At 67.6% G+C, this 17,907-nt stretch overlaps 1 protein-coding gene across 2 annotated transcripts in view; it reads left to right on the top strand.

The window, feature by feature from the left end:
* The first annotated feature begins 381 nt into the window (after positions 1-381).
* ABR (ABR activator of RhoGEF and GTPase) overlaps positions 382-17,907 on the top strand; it is a 32,134-nt gene continuing 14,608 nt past the window's right edge. Inside the window, exons 1-14 of one of the 2 annotated variants that reach the window (XM_075168602.1) lie at positions 382-507; positions 5,138-5,322; positions 10,386-10,490; positions 11,123-11,308; positions 12,115-12,222; positions 12,991-13,051; positions 15,458-15,510; positions 15,732-15,872; positions 16,214-16,335; positions 16,452-16,617; positions 16,752-16,874; positions 16,949-17,024; positions 17,168-17,272; positions 17,780-17,854. In XM_075168602.1, coding sequence (XP_075024703.1) covers positions 447-507; positions 5,138-5,322; positions 10,386-10,490; positions 11,123-11,308; positions 12,115-12,222; positions 12,991-13,051; positions 15,458-15,510; positions 15,732-15,872; positions 16,214-16,335; positions 16,452-16,617; positions 16,752-16,874; positions 16,949-17,024; positions 17,168-17,272; positions 17,780-17,854 — 1,567 coding nt within the window. In that variant the 5' untranslated portion in view covers positions 382-446. Of the gene's footprint in view, positions 508-5,137; positions 5,323-8,354; positions 8,593-10,385; positions 10,491-11,122; positions 11,309-12,114; positions 12,223-12,990; positions 13,052-15,457; positions 15,511-15,731; positions 15,873-16,213; positions 16,336-16,451; positions 16,618-16,751; positions 16,875-16,948; positions 17,025-17,167; positions 17,273-17,779; positions 17,855-17,907 lie in introns of those variants that run through there. The other variant, XM_075168603.1, reaches the window with a different exon arrangement.

Raw genomic sequence — 17,907 nt, 5'->3', positions numbered from 1 at the left:
CCTGGGTCATAGGGAGGGGATAAGACCATGGTGGAAAGGGTGATGGAGCCAGGCTCCCCCTTTCCCCCCACTCTCCTTGGGGTGGCCTGTTGGGCAGCCGCATGCCCCTGTGCCACCACCATCCCCTGCTCCTCCTCCCCAGTCCCCAGACCCCTGCGGAGGGTCGGCGTGGCTGCATGCAGGGGGCCGCCGAGCTCAGCTCCCCCCGGCAAGGCAGGGGCGGGAGGCGGGACGCGGGACGCGCTGCCATTGCCAGGCAGCACCTCCTTCCCCCGGGCACCCCTGGCAGAAGAGCCGCCGTGTGCCCGGGCAGGCGGCCGTGCCCGGCTCTCCCATCCAGCCCCCGCCTGGGCCTGCGGCCCCCCGCCTCCCGCCCTCGCCCGCTGCCTTTGTTGTGAGATGAGAACCGGCTGGCGGGGCTGAGAGCTGGCGCAGCCCTCCCGAGCATGGAGCCGCTGAGCCACCGCGGCCTGCCGCGGCTCTCCTGGATCGACACCCTCTACAGCAGTACGTGCTCTGGGCTGGGGGGTGGCGAGGGGGGCCGGGGTGCTGGGTCCCCCCTACCTGTTGTGTAACGCTGCGTCGCACTGGGGAGCGATGCTTGTGCTGGCGATCCCGTGCCGGGGGGCTCCCGAGCTGAGCCGAGCCCGGGCAGAGGGCAGGCGATGCTGGCAGGGGGTTGCGCTCCCCTCCCTGAGCATCCCGCACGCCCCAGTGGCAGGGCAGCGCTGGCTCCGGGGTTCTGCTGCCCGCTCCGGGGGGCTGCATGAGCAGGATGGGTCACGGTGGCCCCGGCACGGTGGGGCTTACTGGGGCCAGAGCAGCCTGACAGCTGCTACTGCCCACGGGGGTCCTTGGGGACATGGGTGCTTTCTGTCCCCGGTCCCATCCCCGTCCCTCCGTGGCCGTGGGAAGGCTCCTCTCCCCCAGCCGTGATTTTGCAGCGAGCTCCGAGGCGCTGTGCCGAGGATGCTGTAGCAACGCGGTGTCGGTACCCGGGGGCTGGCAGCCGGTGGGGCTGGGGGTGTCCTGCAGCAGCCCGGGGGGTGTGAATCCCCCTCCCCGGTCCCACGGACAGGCAGCAGGGAGGAACGAGCCCCGGAGCCGTGCCGGTCCTGGTCCCACGGCAGCTGTCTCAGCGGCAGCCAAGGGAGCCAGGGACACAGTGAGGGGATGGGGGGGCTCGGTCACGGGGTCCCCGTTGTTCATTCTGGGGGAGTGTTGAGCTGCGTGGGCACTCCGGGGGTGGGTTTTGGGGTGTGGGGTTGAGCTCGGAACCTGGTGTTTGTGCGGCAGCGAGGTTTGGCACGGGTGGGTGCCTGGGAAGGTGGGATGCTCCAGAGAAGGGGGCACGGTGCCCTCTGCACGGATCTGGCATCTGCCGTGCCCTGGAGGGAGCGGGGGCTGCGGGGGGCACGTTGCAGATGGCTGTGGCCCCCCAAGTTTTCCAGCCCGAAGCCTCCGACACCAACAGCCGGAGGCCGCATCCAGCAGCAGCAGTCCCGGGGTCCGGCGCAGCTGTGCAGCTTGTGCAGGCGGCTGGGCTGGAGCCCAGAGGCCGCATCCAGCCCCAGCCTCCGCGCGCTCCTTCCCAGCCACGGCATCTCTGCAAAGCGATGGCTCTGCCATCCCAAATCCTCCTCCAGCCACCCTCACCATGGAGGGGAGAGGCACGGGAGAGGCTGCTCAGTGTGGTGCCCATGTTTTGGGGGATGCGGGGCAGGGTCTGGCCTTCGTCATGCCGGGGAAGGCGGCGGCGGTGGTGCGGAGGAGATGCTGTTTGTGTTGAGCCACCCTTTGGAGGAGGCCCGCGGAGGCAGGTCCAAGGCCAGCTCACGCATCCGTGTTGTCATGGTGAATTTTCACCCAGGCACAGGGAAACCGCAATGTTTCCCCAAAACCTCGCAGGCTCCGTGCAGATGTTGGACTTCTCCCAGCAGTGGGATAGGACGGGTGAGCGTTGGGGTGTGCCGGCGCGCTCCCGCGGTGCTGGGGAACAGCATGTGCCTGGCTGGAAAGCGAAGAAAATGCCACCCTGAGCTGCTGTGACTGCGCTGTCACCCGCCCGGGCTGGGAAGGAGCTGGCTGCTGTCCTTGGCTGCGCTCCCTCTTGGGGACCATCGCACTGGGATTAGCCTGGGTCAGACCTGGGAAAACGTGGCAGAGTGGAAACATTATTTTCCTGGGACACGTTCCTGGCCCCGTCACCCTCCTGGGGCCATGTGCCAGCCTGCAGGACCCCTGCCCCGATGGGTGTTGCTGTCCTGCGGGTGCCAGCCCTTGGTGTGTTAAAGGCTGGATCCAGCTCGGGGCCATAGGGCTGGGGTGTCCTCGCCCCCCAAAGTGGCTGCCCTGGGCCAGGCTGCCTCCCTCCCCTCGGTCCCCATGCCTGGGGTGGAGCAGGAGGATTTCCATTGCTGCTAAAAAACGGGAGCAAAAATAGCGCTGGGTTTTGGCACGGACACAGGAACAGGCTGCAGGGGCAATGCAGCTGCGGGGGAAGGGGGGAGGCGCTTGGTTTGGGCTGGCTGGGTGGCAGGAGCACCCCACAGGCAGGGAGACGCAGGGGCCAGCCCCTCCGTGTCCCCTCACCCAGCAATGTCCCCCTTGCCCATCCTGGCTGCTTGGTGGTGCTTGGTTCCCTCCCTGCAGCGGGTGCTGGGGGTGCTGGGGAGGTCCCTCTGCCCGGCCTCCCCAGGTGAGAGCCCCGTAAATACTGCATGGCCGTGGGTGGCAGAGCTGGAGCCATGGGGACACGGCTCCATCCTCCCTCCTCCTGTCCACCCACTCTCCCTGGGTGCCTGTCGGGGCACTGCCTTTAGGTCTCGTCCCCAGATCGGGTCTGGTACTGGGACATAGACCTGCTCCAACTGGGAGCAGTGGCTGCATGAGCACCGGGTCATTCCTGCGTCCCTGCAGGCCAGTCCCTTCCCCCTCCATGCCATCGATGCCGCCTTCTTTCCTGCACCGCTGCGAGTGTCACCTTCCAGGGTCCCCAGCCGCCTCATTAAAGCTGTGTTCCTCGTTACCTTGCCACCGAGCCACCCCAGCCTGGGTTGCCAGGTCTCCCACAGTGCCGGTGCCACTCTGTGTGCCCCCGTTGCCCGCCCCATGATTAAACCCGGAGCTGTAGACCTTGGCCTTGGTGGAGGGGAGGTGGTGGAGCCTGATGGCCTCCGAGTTGGTGTGCCTGGTGGGGACCATCCGCTTCGTCCCCTCTTGGCTGCCTTGGCTCCCCCTTAGACCCCCCCTGATGGGGAAGGGTGCTGGGGCGAGAGGTTTGGGTTTCTCTGGGGCATCCCCAGGCCAGGGACAGTGCCCAGTTGGGTGGGCTTAAGGGAGCTGCGTGGCGTGGGTGTCCTGGGGAGGTGGCCATCGTGGGGGAACACCAACGCTAACGCACCTCATGCTGCTTCGCTCCTGGCCGGTGCTGGAGGCATCCCAGCTGGGACCGGTCAAAGGCAGGAGGGATGAGGGACATCCTGAGGAGGCAGGATGGGTTAGAGCTGGGGATCCCCTTTGCCTGGTAGCTGAGGACCAGGCAGAGCTACAGGCTCCCCCATCTCTGCCCACCCAGCTCGTTCATACCCAGTCAACTCCTGGGTTGAACGGGGCCGCTATGGCCCTGTAAGGGTGGCACACCAGACTCTGAGAGATGGTTATTAGCTGCTAATTGCTAATGAAGCAAGGTCTGAGAGAAGCTGCGGTGCCCTGGCAGAGCGGGGATGCTTCTGGTCTATGTCGGGGCTCTCTTCCATCCCACCCCTAGACGCAGAATGGGACTCCCCACCGGCACCGGCAGGGCTCCCGGCCTGAGCGGGCTTCGCAGCAGTCTTTGATTTAAAGATTTATCCACTTTAAATATGAAGCTGAGTGCAATATTAATGTGCTGAGTGGTGTTGGCAGGAGTTGGGGGAGTCCTTGGCTGGGGCAGTGGGGCCATAAAGTAGCAGCGGTGCAGGGTTTGGTCTGGGACGGCTGCTCCAGCCCCATGCGCCCAGTTTTGGCCAGGGTCTCTGCCAGGGTCTTGGCTGGGGTCCCCTCACCGCCTGCAGCCGGAGAGCCCGTGGGGATGGCCTTGGGGCTGCTGGGCAGGGGTGGGAGCAAGGGGCTGGTGTGGGATCGGGTTGGGCAAGCCGTACCTGCCACCTCTTTGGGAGCTGCCTAGGGGCTCTCGGCCACTGGCCCCGGGGGGGGGTGCCGGCTGCACCCCACGGCAACCCCTGCCGCAGCCAGGCTCCCTTCCCCCTCCCCTTTGTCAGCATCTCGGGGCTGCTGCAGCCGCCTCTTCCCGACGCCACCGAGCCGCTGCCGTTTCCATGGTAACAGGTTAGGATGTACCCCGGTTCCCCTGCTGCGCCCCAGGGACCCGCCGCAGACCTTGGATCCCCCTGCTCCCACTCGGAGCTCCAGCTCCCCAAAATGGCTTCCCCCAGGCCGTGGGCGACGGGGGGATTGTGGGACTGCGTAGGGCATCCAAAAATGGGGGCTGGCCTGGTGTGGCGGTGGCCTCATCCTGCACTGGGGAAAGCAGATCCCTTCTGCCCTCCCAGCATGGCCTGAGCCACCCACCCACCATGGAGCTGCCACTGTCCCCCTTCTTCCAGGGCGGGTGACAGCGTCCTACATGCTGCGGACCCAGGCGTCCTGGCACCCGTTCCCACGCTCCAAGGAGGGTGGGCATGGGGAAGCATGGCTGCCAGCCCGGCTCCATCCCTCCCCGGGGATGGCACGGGGGTGGTGGCTGCTGGGCGGGCAGGGCAGAGCCGCTTGCGTAGGGCTGGGGCGTCTGGCAGAGCAGCTGTCCCTGCGCAGACAAGGCCCGCGGCTTCTCAGTGCCATTAATTATGCAAATATAGGGAAGTGTGTCGAGCAGAGGATGCCCTGCGAGCCAAGGACACTCTGTGTGATGCCCTGCCTGCTCAGCCGGGCAGGCAGAAAGCAGGCAGCTGAGGCCGGCGGGGCTGGGGTGGGCTGCAGGTGTGGGTGTGCATGTCCGTGCGTGGCCCCGGGTGTTGGACACAGGGTCAGTCACCTGCAGGTAACCGCAGGCTGGGGCGGTTGTGGTATGCCGTGTGGTGACCCTCGGCCGTGCTGCTGCCTGGATGCTCACCACCACCTTCTCTTCCCCTGGCAGACTTCAACTATGGTGCAGACGAGTACGACGCCGAGGGCAACGAGGAGCCCAAGGCGCTGCCGGAGGGCTCGGAGACCATGCCCTACATCGATGAGTCACCCACCATGTCGCCCCAGCTCAGCGCCCGTGGTCAGGAGAGCGGGGACGGCGTCTCACCCACACCCACTGATGGCCTCGGCACAGGGGTAGGTGCTCGAGATGTGGATCGCTGTGCCGGGTGAAGCCGGGGCTGGGGATGCCTGGCTCAGTTGTTTCACTAGGTGCTCTGGTGCTGACAGACATGGGGGACTGTCCCCTGGCATCCCAAACCCTGCTGGCCATGGCCCTCTGGGCTCCGGGGAGCAGTGCCCTGTTCAGCCGCTGTTTGTGAGTGTGTCACGTCTGTGGGACACGTTGTGTCCCTGCCCCGTCGTGCCATGCTGGTGGCAGAGCCAAGAGGGCACGGGCCGGTCGGAGAGCGGGGTCCAGGTGCTGGAGCCCAGCCGGGAGGCGTGGGGTCCGTGGGGTCCCCTGCTCCGGGGAGCCCTTGGGGTCAGGGCGCAGCCGCTCCGCCGGGCTGCCGGCTCCATCTAGTGGCACTTGGGGACGAGCCACCAGCTGGGGAGGGACACCTTGTCCTCCCCCTCTTCTGGGGAACTTTTAGATTTAACCCCTCCTCTCCCTCTGCTCTTCCGAGAGCATCCTCGGGAAGCCCGTGGGGTTCATCCCGGATCCTTCACCGGGGGGGATGCTTGGAGAGCTGCGGGGCGGGAAACCAAAGGGAAAAAATGTTTTATCCAGATTAAAAGTTTCCATAAAGCCGGGGGCGGTGGGGCTGCAGTCCCCGGGGACATCGGGGCTGCCGTCCCGGGATGTGCCGGGACCAGCGGACTCTCGGCAGGGCGACGGGCGCCTCTGGCCCCTCGGCGCAGGGCTCGGGGCTGGTGCGGGGAGCGACCGCCCGGCCTCGGGCTGGGGGGAGCCCCCCCCGGCGCCTGCCGCTGCCCGGGCTGCCGGGGTCCCGCAGCGGGCCGGGAGCTGGGGTTTGGCGGGGGGAGGAGGCCGGGCTGGGGAAACGTGAAGGTTTTTGTCGTGGAAAGAGTTAAACCCTTAACCCGGATGCTGAGGCAGAGGAGGCGAGAGGTGTGGCTTCCTCCCCAGGGCCCGCTGCTGCGCAGCATCCTCCTCCTCCCGGCGCCCAGCGCGGCCCCACGGCGGTCCCTGGGGAGGGAGGGAGGGAGAACGGTGGGTGGGTGGGCTGCCCGCCCTCTGCCACCCCGCTGCGCGAAGGACCCTGTCCCAGGGCTGGGTCCAAGCCACCCGGGCTCGGGGCCCCTTGTCCCCCAGCGGGACGTTGGGCACAGCCCTGCGAGCCCCAGCCCTGACACCCCGGTGCCAGGGTTTGGCAGTGGGGTTTGGCAATGGATGTGCTGTGGGTGATGGGCTCCTTCCCCGGGGGTCGGCAGGGATAGCGGAGGGTGGTCCTGGGGAAGCGGGGTTGGGGGGAGACCGTGGGGGGTGGCGCTGGCAAAGCGGTGCCCTTGGGGGCTGGTGGAGCGTGCTGGGGCTGGACGGAGGTGGTGAAGCTGGCTTGGTTGGCACTAACAGGATTGGGAAGTGTTGGAGCTCAGCGCCGGCTCTGCCTCCATCTCTTTACCTGCAGCTGCTTGCACCCGGGCTTAGCGGAGCATCATCTGAATGTTTTATCCCTCCCTGTGTCTAGCCTCGTGATGGGCACGGGCTTGTGTGCGGGTCCCACTGTGGCCAGTGGCACGGGGTGCTGGGCTCACCCCATTGTTCTTCTCCAGTGAGGCAGGACTGGTGTTGCTGCCTTTTGGAGGTGTCACCTCCCAGTCTGGGGGCTGGAGGAGGTTTCTGGTGGAGCATCTCTTCTTGCAAGCTCCTGGGGCTGCTGTGATGGCGTCTGGGGCCACCTGGCCGCTGCATGCAGACACAGCCTGTCCCTCCCTCTCCCGCCTGGGAAATGCAAGCACCGTGGTCATGGTGTGGGGTGGTGGCCCAGCCCCTGCTCGCGTGCTGCTGGGTTTAGCACTGCAGGTGCCTTTCCCCTGGGTAGGGAGCGTTCCCCGCTCTGGGGACCCAGCCATGGCGGGCAGGGTCCCGGTGCCCTGGTACAGACCCCTCTTAGCAAAGGCTGGGCAGAGCCTGAGCTGTGACATGGACACAGTGCTGCGCACAGGCTCTGGAAAGTCCCCGTGTCTGTGTCCCTGCCCACTTCTCGCAGCAGGATTTTGTTCCAGGCTTGGACAGGCGCGGGGAGGAGAGCCGGCTCCTGCGGGCAGAGCACATGCGGCCGCTGGTTCCCCTTTTGCCACCAAGGAGCGGGGAGAAACTGCTGAAACAGCTCTTGCGTTAATGTCCCCTCCTCCAGCCTGTTCTTGCCCCATTCGCCAGGGCCCACGATGTCCCTCACAGGCGTCACACCACTGCTCATGTCCCCACTCCCCGGGTTGTGGTCGGGCTGGGGCAGCGGCGAGGTGCCAGTGCTGATCCCTGTGGGATGCGGGGCAGGTGCTGCGGGAAGGCGTGTGTCTCGGCTGCATTGCCCTGCGGAGCTGCCGGGTCCCCTCCTGGGCGGGGAGGGGTCCGGCACCCTTCTGGGGGTGCAGAGCCAGGTCCCCTTACGGGACCTGATGCTGCTGCTGCCCTCCAAGGTCACTTCTCGCTGGTGGCAATTCCCGTGGTCTGGCTTTCTGCCTGCCCGTGGGACATGGGGGGACTGGGGGCCCGTGGCAGGCAGGACGGGTGCTCTCCCTTTGCTGGCTGCTCTGCCTAGCGAGGGCGCGGGGTCCTGGCGGGGGCCGGGGGACCCCTCCCCATGGGTCCCGCTGGGCACGCCGAGCTCTATCAGAGCTGGGAGAGCCAGGCTCGGGGAAGGCGGCTGCCTTGACCACACGCCGCCGGCGAGGCAGCCCCACCTCCAGCGCCAAGAGATGCATTTCCTGTAGCGAGCAGGCAGGGCGGAGCGGCGGGGCTGGCTGGGGCGCAGGGCGGCGGGCAGCGGCCCTCCACCGCCGGCGGCCCCCCCGGGGGTGAGCGGAGACCAGGGGAGGGTCAGGCTGTCCCTCTTGTCCCACCGCTGGTGACCCCGGAGTTGCCGCCGCCGCCGCTCGGAGGCGGTTGTGCAGCCGCCCGGGGAGCGCCTGGCGCTGCGGCCGGGACGCCGGGGCCGAGGGCCAGAGCTGGGGCAGGCGGGAGCTCCGGGGATCCCATAATGGCTCCTTTCATCCCGAGGCGGTGGCCGGCGTCCAGGGCTGAGTCAGGCTGGGCCGGTTCGGCCGTGTGAGCCCCTCGCCTGGAGCTTCGCGGGGTCCCCTCCGCCCCCCGCTGCCCGGCCAGCCATGGAGGAGGAAGAGGAGGCCATAGGGTACCTGGATAAAGTGCTGGAGGATGAAGATGACTCTGAGCCGGGAACCCCCACCAGCCCCGGGTCTCCGTTCTCGGCCAGCGAGAAGGTGGGCGGTGAGGGCACCCCGCTCCCGCGCTGGGCGGTGGTGGGGGGACGAGGGGCATCATGCTGGTGCTGGTGATGCCCAGGTCTCGGGGCAGCTCCTGGATCGGTGCGGCGGGTGCTGGTGGGGGGCAGAGCTTGGGGGGCAGCGGGAGCATCACCACAGCCCCCCCGGGGGCACTGGGCAGGGCTGCGCCAGGCATCGGGTGCAAAGAGGTCAGTGGGCGCTTGCGCAGAGCGGGGCGAGCACCCTGCCTTCCTCTCGTGGGGGAGTGGTGGCCACGCGTGCTGCTGTGGGGGGGCTGCGTGGCTCAGCAGAGCCGGCGCCGGATGCTCAGGAAGGGGCTGGACCACGCTCTGCCACTGCCTCACCTCACGGCCACCGGCAAACCCCCTAAACAGCCCCAAACCCCGATCCTGGGGGGTGGCCCCGGGGGGACCCCTGTGCTGGCAGGGACCCTTCTCTCGCCGGCCCTGCCAGTGGTGCCTGGGTGCCCGCAGGGGGCTGGCATGGGGCTGGAGGAGGGCTCTGGCCACGCTCTCCCTGGGGTCTCCTGCACGGGGCAGCCGCCAGACCCTGCTTTAGGGCTACTCCTCTGGGTCACGGGGGTCCAGCTGGCATCGTCCCTGCGGGGTGCGGACGGGCCCCTTATCTCCCCGGCTCCCGCGCAGGGCCCAGGCTGAGGGAAGCAGGAAGAGCCCGTGACTAATCGGTGGCAAAGAGCCCGTGAGCTCCCAGTGCACAAAACTGGCCCCCCCGCGCACCCCCCTGCCGCACCGGTCACCACGGCCTGGCCTTAATGGTGCAGCCTGGTGGGGAGCCACGGAGTGGGCACCCCGGTTGGCACAGCAGCCCCCGGGTCCGGCTGGTGGATGCCGGAGTGGGATGGGGAGATGCTGATCTGTGGCTGTGCCCACCCTGGGGCCGTGCACCCAGGGGTGTTGCAGTTGCCAGGCACAACGGCCAGGGCTGGCAGGGGCAGGCAGTGCAGGCAGGGGTGAAACAGGACCAATATACCCCCAAACTGTCCCGAATGGCTCATTGCCCAGAGCAACTGATGCCCCTGTGGCTCTGCTTGGCCCTGGTCTGGGTGGTAAAGCCCGGCTCCTGAGTGATTTTTAGGACAAACAGTGCTGCGGGGGAGGCCAGGGCACACTGGGCGTTTGAGGCAGTCCAGGGGCTGGGGCATGCATGCCTGGGCACTGGCAGAGCCTCGCTGGGGGTCCCGGAGACCGCCAGCCCGGCTGAGCATTGCCTGTCTCCCTGCTGTGAGGGTTGTGCCGCTGGAGCATCGGTGCTGCAGCAGACACGGGCATGGGCTGAGCCCCACCGGTGGCCGGAGTGGTGGCGGGACCCCGCACAGCCCGGGACCTGCCCCGGTGCCAGCGGGCAGTGACCGCTGGGGTGGCACTTTCCTGGGAAAGCCTCAGCTGGGGAAAAGGGTGGTGCTGGATCACGTGGCAGCACCATCCACCGCCGGGCATGATTTCACCAGGCGCCTCTGGACTCTGCCCTGGGAGAGTCCTGCCATGCCGCACGCTGCCCTGGAGCGCTGCCAGCAGCACCGGGCTCCTGGCCAGCCGGGAGCAGGGAGGGGAGCGAAGCCAGTGCAGCCCATGGCTTCCCAGCTGCCTCCAGCCTGGCTGTGCCACCCAGCGGGCACGTGCCCGGCCCTTGCCGTGGAGCATCCCTGACGTTAGTGGGGACACGTGCCCACGCGGGGATCCCGGGTGGGATGAGGGGTTTCCTCCTGTGCCGGTTGCTGGCTCAGCCGCGTTCCTTGCTGTTTTGGACAGGGCGAGCGAGATGCTGGCAAAGGCCTGGAGATGCGGAAGCTGGTGCTCTCCGGTTTCCTGGCGAGCGAGGAGATCTACATCAACCAGCTGGAGGCCCTCTTGTTGGTGAGCACAGCCCCCAGGCCGGGCACCCCCTCCAGGGACGCCCCCCAGCAGGGGTGGGTGGGTGGGTGGGTGGGTGGGTGGATGGGGTAATTTCTTCCTGGACAGCCTCCCCTGGGCAGGTCTGGCGGTGCTACCTGGGCGGGAGTAAAGCTCAGGAGCCACACCAGAGCCAGCCTTGCTGTGGTCCGGCCACCCCCGTCTCGCCTCCCTCCACGGCCAGCGTGCCTGGCGGGGAGGTATTTATAGCCCAGCTTCCTCTTGCGGACTCGCTGGCCCTCATGGCGGAGACGCTGTTGCACAACACGGGGGTGCCCGCTGCCAGGGATGGGGAAGTCTGCGGGGATGCACGAGCCGGGAGCGGCCCCTCGGTCCAGCTGCCAGCCAGGACCCGTCCCTGGCAGCCCTCCCTGCCGGCTCAGATCCCCCTTGTCCCCAGCATCCCTGGGCACCTGCGCCAACAGCGTTAGCATGGCCGCGGAGGAGGCGGCCATCGCTGCCCGCGGTGCGGTGGCAGGGCTGCCTGCGGGGTGTGGGTCTGGGCTGCCACGAGCTGCGGTGTGGGGCTGGAGGAGTCTTGGGGTCGCTTCTCCTCCCAGCCTTCATCTCAAACGCTCTCCCTTCTTCTTCGGCAGCCTATGAAGCCGCTGAAGGCCACAGCCACTACGTCGCAGCCTGTCCTCACCCTCCAGCAGATCGAGACCATTTTCTACAAGATTCAGGACATCTATGAGATCCACAAGGAGTTCTATGACAGCCTGTGCCCGAAGGTGCAGCAGTGGGACAGCAACGTCACCATGGGCCACCTCTTCCAGAAGCTGGTACGCACCTTCCCTGGGGCTTGCTCTGCTTGGAAGAGGAAGAGGGCTGGGGAGATGGAGCACCGTGCCGCGGGGCTCGGGCCCATGGCGTGGCTCAGCTCACGCCCTGCCACACGCTTGCCGGTGGCCGTGGGACTTGTTGCATCCCTCCCCGCAGCAGCCGCTGCTCCCTGCCCAAGCTCTCCCATCCCGGGATGGGAGTTAGTGCAGCCTCCGTGCCCTTGCTGCAGCGGGGATGCCCACAGCTGGCAGGTCCTGGGTGCAACCGTGGCGGGGTTTTGGCTTGGTGTGGCTTTGCCGTGGGGCTGGCAGGAGCCCGGGCGTGCGGGTGATTCTCTGGGGAGAGGCAAGGGGTCGCTGCCTTTTCGCCCCCGGCTGCCTGCAGGCGCTGCGGCGGTGGCTCCCCGGGGTCACGCTCCGGGTCCTGCCGCTGCTGCTTCGGACTTGTGATGGGAGCACAGGCTGTGCCCGTGGGTGCCATGGCCGTGCCGGGGAGGGGAGGAGGAGAGGGCAGGTCGAAGGGTGCCTGGAAGCAGCTGTAGCTTCAGCCTCCGCTGTGCAGGTGCCCGTTGGCTTTCCGCTGGATTTCAGAGGTTTGTGGGGGCACAGGGCTGGGCCGGAGCCCCACCGTTCTGCCCCGGGCGATGGCTTTCCTTGCGGGGCCAAGCGTGCAGCCCCCCAGCTGGCTGTGGTCTGCCGGGAGGGGACAGCTCTGGGCAGTGTCCCCTCGGCAGCTGCCTGGCCCCTCGCGCTCTGGGGGGGCTTCAGCATCCCGCCGGGTGCCCGGCTAACCCCCCTCCCTGCAGGCCAGCCAGCTGGGGGTCTACAAGGCCTTTGTGGATAACTACAAAGTCGCGCTGGAGACCGCGGAGAAGTGCAGCCAGAGCAACTACCAGTTCCAGAAGATCTCGGAGGTAAACCGGACCGGGGCTGTGGCGGGGGGACGGGGCTGCCATGGGTGGGCTGTCCCGGTGCAGGGCAGAGAACGCTGTCCCCGTGGCTGAGCCGACTGCGTGTGCTCCGTGGAGATGCCCTCCCTGCCCTGGGGACTCTTGGGGACTGTCCCTGGGGTAGGGCCATCGGCGGCTGTGCCGGGGGATCATGGCCTCTGGGTGTTGGGGGGGTTTGCCCCCCATCTTGTGCAAGCTCAGATCAGGCTCAGCTCTCGCTGCCATCATTTCTGGGATGCCGGGGCAGCCTGCACCCACTCACCCCATCCAGTGAGTGTGGGTGCTGGGTGCTGGGCACCTGTGGCTCATCTCCTGCTGGCTGCATCTCCATGCCTGGCTCCCCTATAGAACAGAGACCTCCATGGCCACAGCCTGGCTCCCCGCTCCCTCCAGCCCCCCCACAGCAGGGCTGTTCAGCTCGGTGGGACCTCCCCACGCCAGCTGTGGGTGCCGTGCTCCAGGGAGACTCATGGGGCGCGTGGGGGCTGCCCTGTGGGTCCACCACGTCCCAGCTGGTGGGTGCAGCCAGAGCTGTTCCCAGCCAGGCAGCATCCCGTACAGTCCACGCCTCCACCCCAGCACCCATGTGTTGCCTCCAGCGTGGCCAGGCTGGGGCTGGGGGGAGATATCAGGGTGCAGGAAGGGTGGGGGGCACCCCATGACCTTGAGCAATGACCTTCCCCCCCACCCCAGCCCCCCGTGGGCTGCTCTGATGAGCCTTTCCCCCCCCAGGAGCTGAAGGTGAAGGGCCCCAAGGACTCGAAGGAGAGCCACACGTCCGTCACCATGGAGGGTACGGCAGGCGCGGGTGTGGGGAGGGGGATGCAGCCTTTTGTCTGCGCGCGGGACCCGTGCGGATGAATTACTGAGCGGCTCCCGCGAGTGGAGCCCTTTGTGTTCCCGTGTGTGGAGCTGGCAAGGATGGGGGGAACGCGGCTCTTTAGGATGCTGGGGGCGTGCAGCAGCCCCCCACCCCCTGCCCACCCCCTCCTCCCCGCCCGCCGGCTGCGCCGAGAGCCGTGCTGAGGGGCCGATGCCGTGCCGCAGCCGGGCTGAGCTGCCGCGGGGCGGCAGAGATGGCTGCGCGGAGACGGGGCTGCCATGGAAATCCTCGTCGTCGTCCGGCTCTGCTGTAACTGCACCTACGGTGAGGTGGGAGGGGTGCGGCTCTGGATTTGGGTGCCGGCGGGGAGCGATGCCGTGGGGACGCTGGTCTGGGGCTGGCTGTCCTTGCTGGGGGGTGGAGGCTGCGTCGTGCTCTGCAGCCTGAAGTTGGGAGCGTCTTTGTTCCAGGCTCTATTGAATCATCTTGGCTCCGGCACACGCGGCCACGCGCTCGCCTTCCCCGCCGGGCAGGGACTCGTGCCGGTGCCGGGACGGCGAGGGGCTGGGGCGGGCGGGGGGACCCCCTCTGCCTGGGCTGTGCCGCGGGGAGGGTGATGGGGAGGGGTCCCCGTTTGCTCGCCGGAGGCTGTGAGCATCGTGGGGCTGGAATGCCGTTCTCTCCACAGCTGGGGAGGGGAGGCACCGGGCATCCCTGCCTGCTGGTGCCTGGCCCCATGCTGCCCGCGTGGGGGTCCTGGGACGGCGAGGAGCCTTGTGCCGGGACAGCCTGGTGCTTTGCATGTGCCTGTAGCGATGAGGGTCCATCCCCCCCGTGGGTCCGGGGTGGAGAAAGCGGGGGACACCCTGCCTACCTCCTCCATCCCATCGCTGGCTGCCGCAGGGAGCGGGGCTCTGGTTTTACCCGCTGGCACAGAGTCGTGGGGGATGCAGCCTCCGGTTTGGGGTCCAGCCCCATGTCCCCACCTCCCCAGCAGACACCCCCTGCTCGCTGGGACAGGGGGTCCCTCTCTCAGGATCAGGCACCACGAGGCAGCACCCTCCGGGGGAAATGGGATGGGACCCCCCCATGGCTCACAGCACAGGGTGGGGTGGGTGGCACCTTTCCCTCCTCTCCCCCAGCCCGAAGCCCGGCCCCGCTTGGCCCTGGCAGTTTGGGGAAGTGGTCCGAAGCGAAGGGAAAACCCAGAGGCATCGGCCTGGGTGTAAGCAGCCCAGAGAGACATGCGAGCGGACGGGTGCGGGGAGCAGCACCGTGGGTGTGCTCTGTGCCTTCGCCTGCCCAAAGAGCCGGGGAGGAGGAGGAGGGTCCGGCTGCTTGGGGTGAAACGTGCCTCTGAAGAGCCTCCGGGGCCAGTTTCCCACCGGGAGGGTGCACAGCAAGAGAAAGCGGGGGTCTGTGCCCCGTGTGTGGGGCAGCTTGGCCCCCCTGTCCCGGATGGAGCTGCACGTGGAGGGACGGGGGGCTGCAGGGAGGGGACACGGGGCAGGGGCCTTGGGACAATGCCTCGGTCCCTGGGGTCTCTGTAGGTGGGGGTTTTGCTGCTGACGGGGCAGGCTGGGTTCCCCTTGCACCCCGGGCCGCCCAGGACAGGGGGATATGGGGTGTCTTGTGGGGTGACAGAGCCCCGCGAGGGCAGGCGGGGACGGGACCCGCCACTGAGCCGAAAGGGAAACTGAAAAAGCTGCCGGCTGCTGGGGGTGACGAGCGGCTCTTCCGCTCCACAGTCACCGCATGGCGAGCTGGGGGTGCCGGTGCCCGCGCCGTGCCCGGGGAGGTCCTTCACCCCGGAGGGGGATGCGCTGGCACGGTTGCAGTGGGGATGTCCCGCAGCTGGCGGCAGTCGGGACAGAGCGGTGTTTGCGACGGCCCCTCTGGCTTTGCCACCCGTGACCTGTGGCAGCAGAGGGGAGGAGGACATGGTGTCTGCGTCGGTGTCCCCATCACGCCCCGTCCCAGGGCCCCGCTGGCGAAACTCCGCAGGTGCAGCCCCGAAATCAAGGTGCACCTCAGGCAGCTGCCAGCCCTGGGCACTGCCCTTGCTCCGCACACCAGCCCGGCCGTGGTTTCTCCTGCCCCTGGCGCAGCAGGGCACGGGGCTGCGGCATGGAGCCTGGCTCACCACCGCCCTGGGCAGTAATGTGATGGTCCAGCTCCCGCTGGCTCCCTGCAGAACGGCCCCCAGATGCTCGCCCAGGGCTCCGTGCAGACCTGGGGGTCTCTGGGCATCTGGTCTCCCCTCCTTGCCCCCGAGGGGTGCGGCGCTGGCTCTCGTGGGTGGGAGAGGGGCCGGGGTCCTGGTAGTGGGGGGGTCCTGGCGGTGGGTGGCTCCTGACGCCTCCTCTCTCCCCACAGCGCTGCTGTACAAACCCATCGACCGGGTGACACGGAGCACCCTCGTCCTGCACGTGAGTGTGACAGCAGTCCTGGGGTGGGGGGCTCTGCCGGGGCAGGCTGTGCTCCCTCGGGTGCTGGGGCTGGGACAGCCTCGCCGGGTGGGGGGGCTGCAGCCGTGCCCCGTTGCTCCTGGGGACCCGCAGCCATGGGGAGCACTGCCGGGGTCCCTGGGGTGGGTGGCTCATGGAGGGCACTGCCCTTGGGCTGCTCACCCATGCCCGTCCCCTTCCAGGACCTCCTCAAGCACACCCCGGCTGACCACCCCGACTACCCGCTGCTCCAGGATGCCCTCCGCATCTCGCAGAACTTCCTCTCCAGCATCAATGAAGATATCGATCCCCGGAGGACAGCGGTCACCACCCCCAAGGGCGAGGTGAGGCAGCGGGGAGGGCAGTGCCTGGGCACAGGGTGAGGGCTGAGCCCTCTGCCAGCCCCTGGCTGGTGTCTCCACCCTGAGGAGCTCCATGGTGCTTGGCCAGGAGATGGAGGGTTTCCTCTAGACGCAGTCCTGGGTGCAAGGTTAGGGCTCTACCTGGTTCTTGCTGCTTGCTGGCACCCTGCTGAGAGTATGGGACCCAAAATAGCACCCAGAGGACATGGACCTTCCCATACCCCTGTTGATTTAGCCATGGAGAGGGACAGGAGCATCCGTCCCCTGTGGCTTGTTGGCCTTTGCTCCCTGCCCGCTCTCACGTCAGCCCTGCTGCCCCGCAGACCCGGCAGCTTGTCAAGGATGGCTTCTTGGTGGAGCTGTCGGAGGGCTCGCGGAAGCTGCGGCACGTCTTCCTCTTCACCGACGTGCTGCTCTGTGCCAAGCTGAAGAAGACGGCAGTGGGGTAAGGAGGGTGCTGGGCACGGGGGAAATGTGTCACAACCCCCTCGTCCTCGGTGGGCAGAGGGATGTGCCAGGAGCGGGGTCAGGCGTCACTCAGCGCCCGCTCCCCGGCCGCAGGAAGCACCAGCAGTACGACTGCAAGTGGTACGTGCCCCTGGCCGACCTGGTGTTCCCCTCGCCGGAGGAGTCGGAGCACTGCCCGCAGGTCCACGTCATCCCCGACCACGAGCTGGAGGACATGAAGATGAAGATCTCGGCCATCAAGAGCGAAGTGCAGAAGGAGGTGAGAGGAGAGTGTGGGTGGTCAGGGAGGGCGTGAGACCTGCTGCCGGGGTGGGTGCCTTCCCCTGGGATCAGGGATGGGACATGGGGGGGCCGGGGCACCTGCGAAAGGTCCTGTCCACTCCCCGCCTGCAGAAAGCCAACAAGGGGCAAAGTCGGGCCATCGAGCGCCTCAAGAAGAAGATGTTTGAGAACGAATTCTGGCTGCTCCTCAACTCACCCGCCATCCCCTTCCGCATCCACAACCGCAACGGGAAGGTGAGGAGGGTGGGCTGGGGGTCGGGCTCAGCCCTGGCTGCGCACAGCCTGCCGCATGGCGCTCTCTCTTGCAGAGCTACCTCTTCCTGCTGTCGTCCGACTACGAGAGGTCCGAGTGGAGGGAGGCCATTCAGAAACTGCAGAAAAAGGGTAAGTTTGGGGCTGCCAAGGCCCTCTTGGGGCTCCTGGTCCCCCCAGGGACCATGAGGAGGTCCCGCAGGGTCACAGCCTGCTTGGTCTCTAGGCCAGCACTGGCTGCATCCCTCTGAAGCTCCTCTCCTGTCCTCTTCCAGACCTCCAGGCCTTTGTCCTGAGCTCGGTGGAACTGCAGGTGCTCACGGGATCCTGTTTCAAGCTACGCACCGTCCACAACATCCCGGTCACCAGCAATAAGGACGGTGAGGTCCACTGGGCTGGTGGGTCCCCCTTTGCCTCTAGATGATGCCAGGGAGGAACTGTGGGGTCCCTCAGCTGGAGCGGGGTCCCTGCTTGGGGACCCTGGCTGCGCAGGGGGACAGCTACCCACCAGGTGGCACTGCCGGAGCAGAGTCGGGCTCCCAGGCAGAGCAATCCTGGCTGCAGCATGGGGCTGCTTTTGGGGTCTCTCCAGCACCCCCTTGGGCTGGGCAGGACGAGGGTGTCCCCAAGGTGAGATCCAGCCAGCCCTACTGGGAACCTTCCCCAGGGCTGTCCAGCAGCAGGAGAGCTCAGGATGTCCGGCAGGGATGATCGGCAGCGGGGGATATGTGTCCTCTTTCAGACCTTGGGGTTGGGGACATTGGGGTGTCACCGCAGGCACCCAGCGCCCACTATGGCAAAGGCTGCCTCGGGGACGGCCAGCCCGCACGCTGGCCCCGGGAGGTGGGAGCTGAGCCCTGACGCAGCCTCCGCTCTCCCCACCGCAGATGACGAGTCCCCCGGGCTCTACGGGTTCCTGCACGTCATCGTCCACTCCGCCAAGGGCTTCAAGCAGTCTGCCAGTAAGTGTGGGTGCCCACCCTTGCTCGGAGGGGCCAGTGCCAGTGGGAGAGCT

The sequence above is a fragment of the Calonectris borealis genome, chromosome 19 (assembly GCF_964195595.1).
Source record: "Calonectris borealis chromosome 19, bCalBor7.hap1.2, whole genome shotgun sequence".
In the NCBI taxonomy this organism is placed as follows: Eukaryota; Metazoa; Chordata; class Aves; order Procellariiformes; family Procellariidae; genus Calonectris; species Calonectris borealis.
The sequence above is the reverse complement of the archived record's forward strand: the minus strand, read 5'-3'. Positions and strand labels throughout refer to the sequence as shown.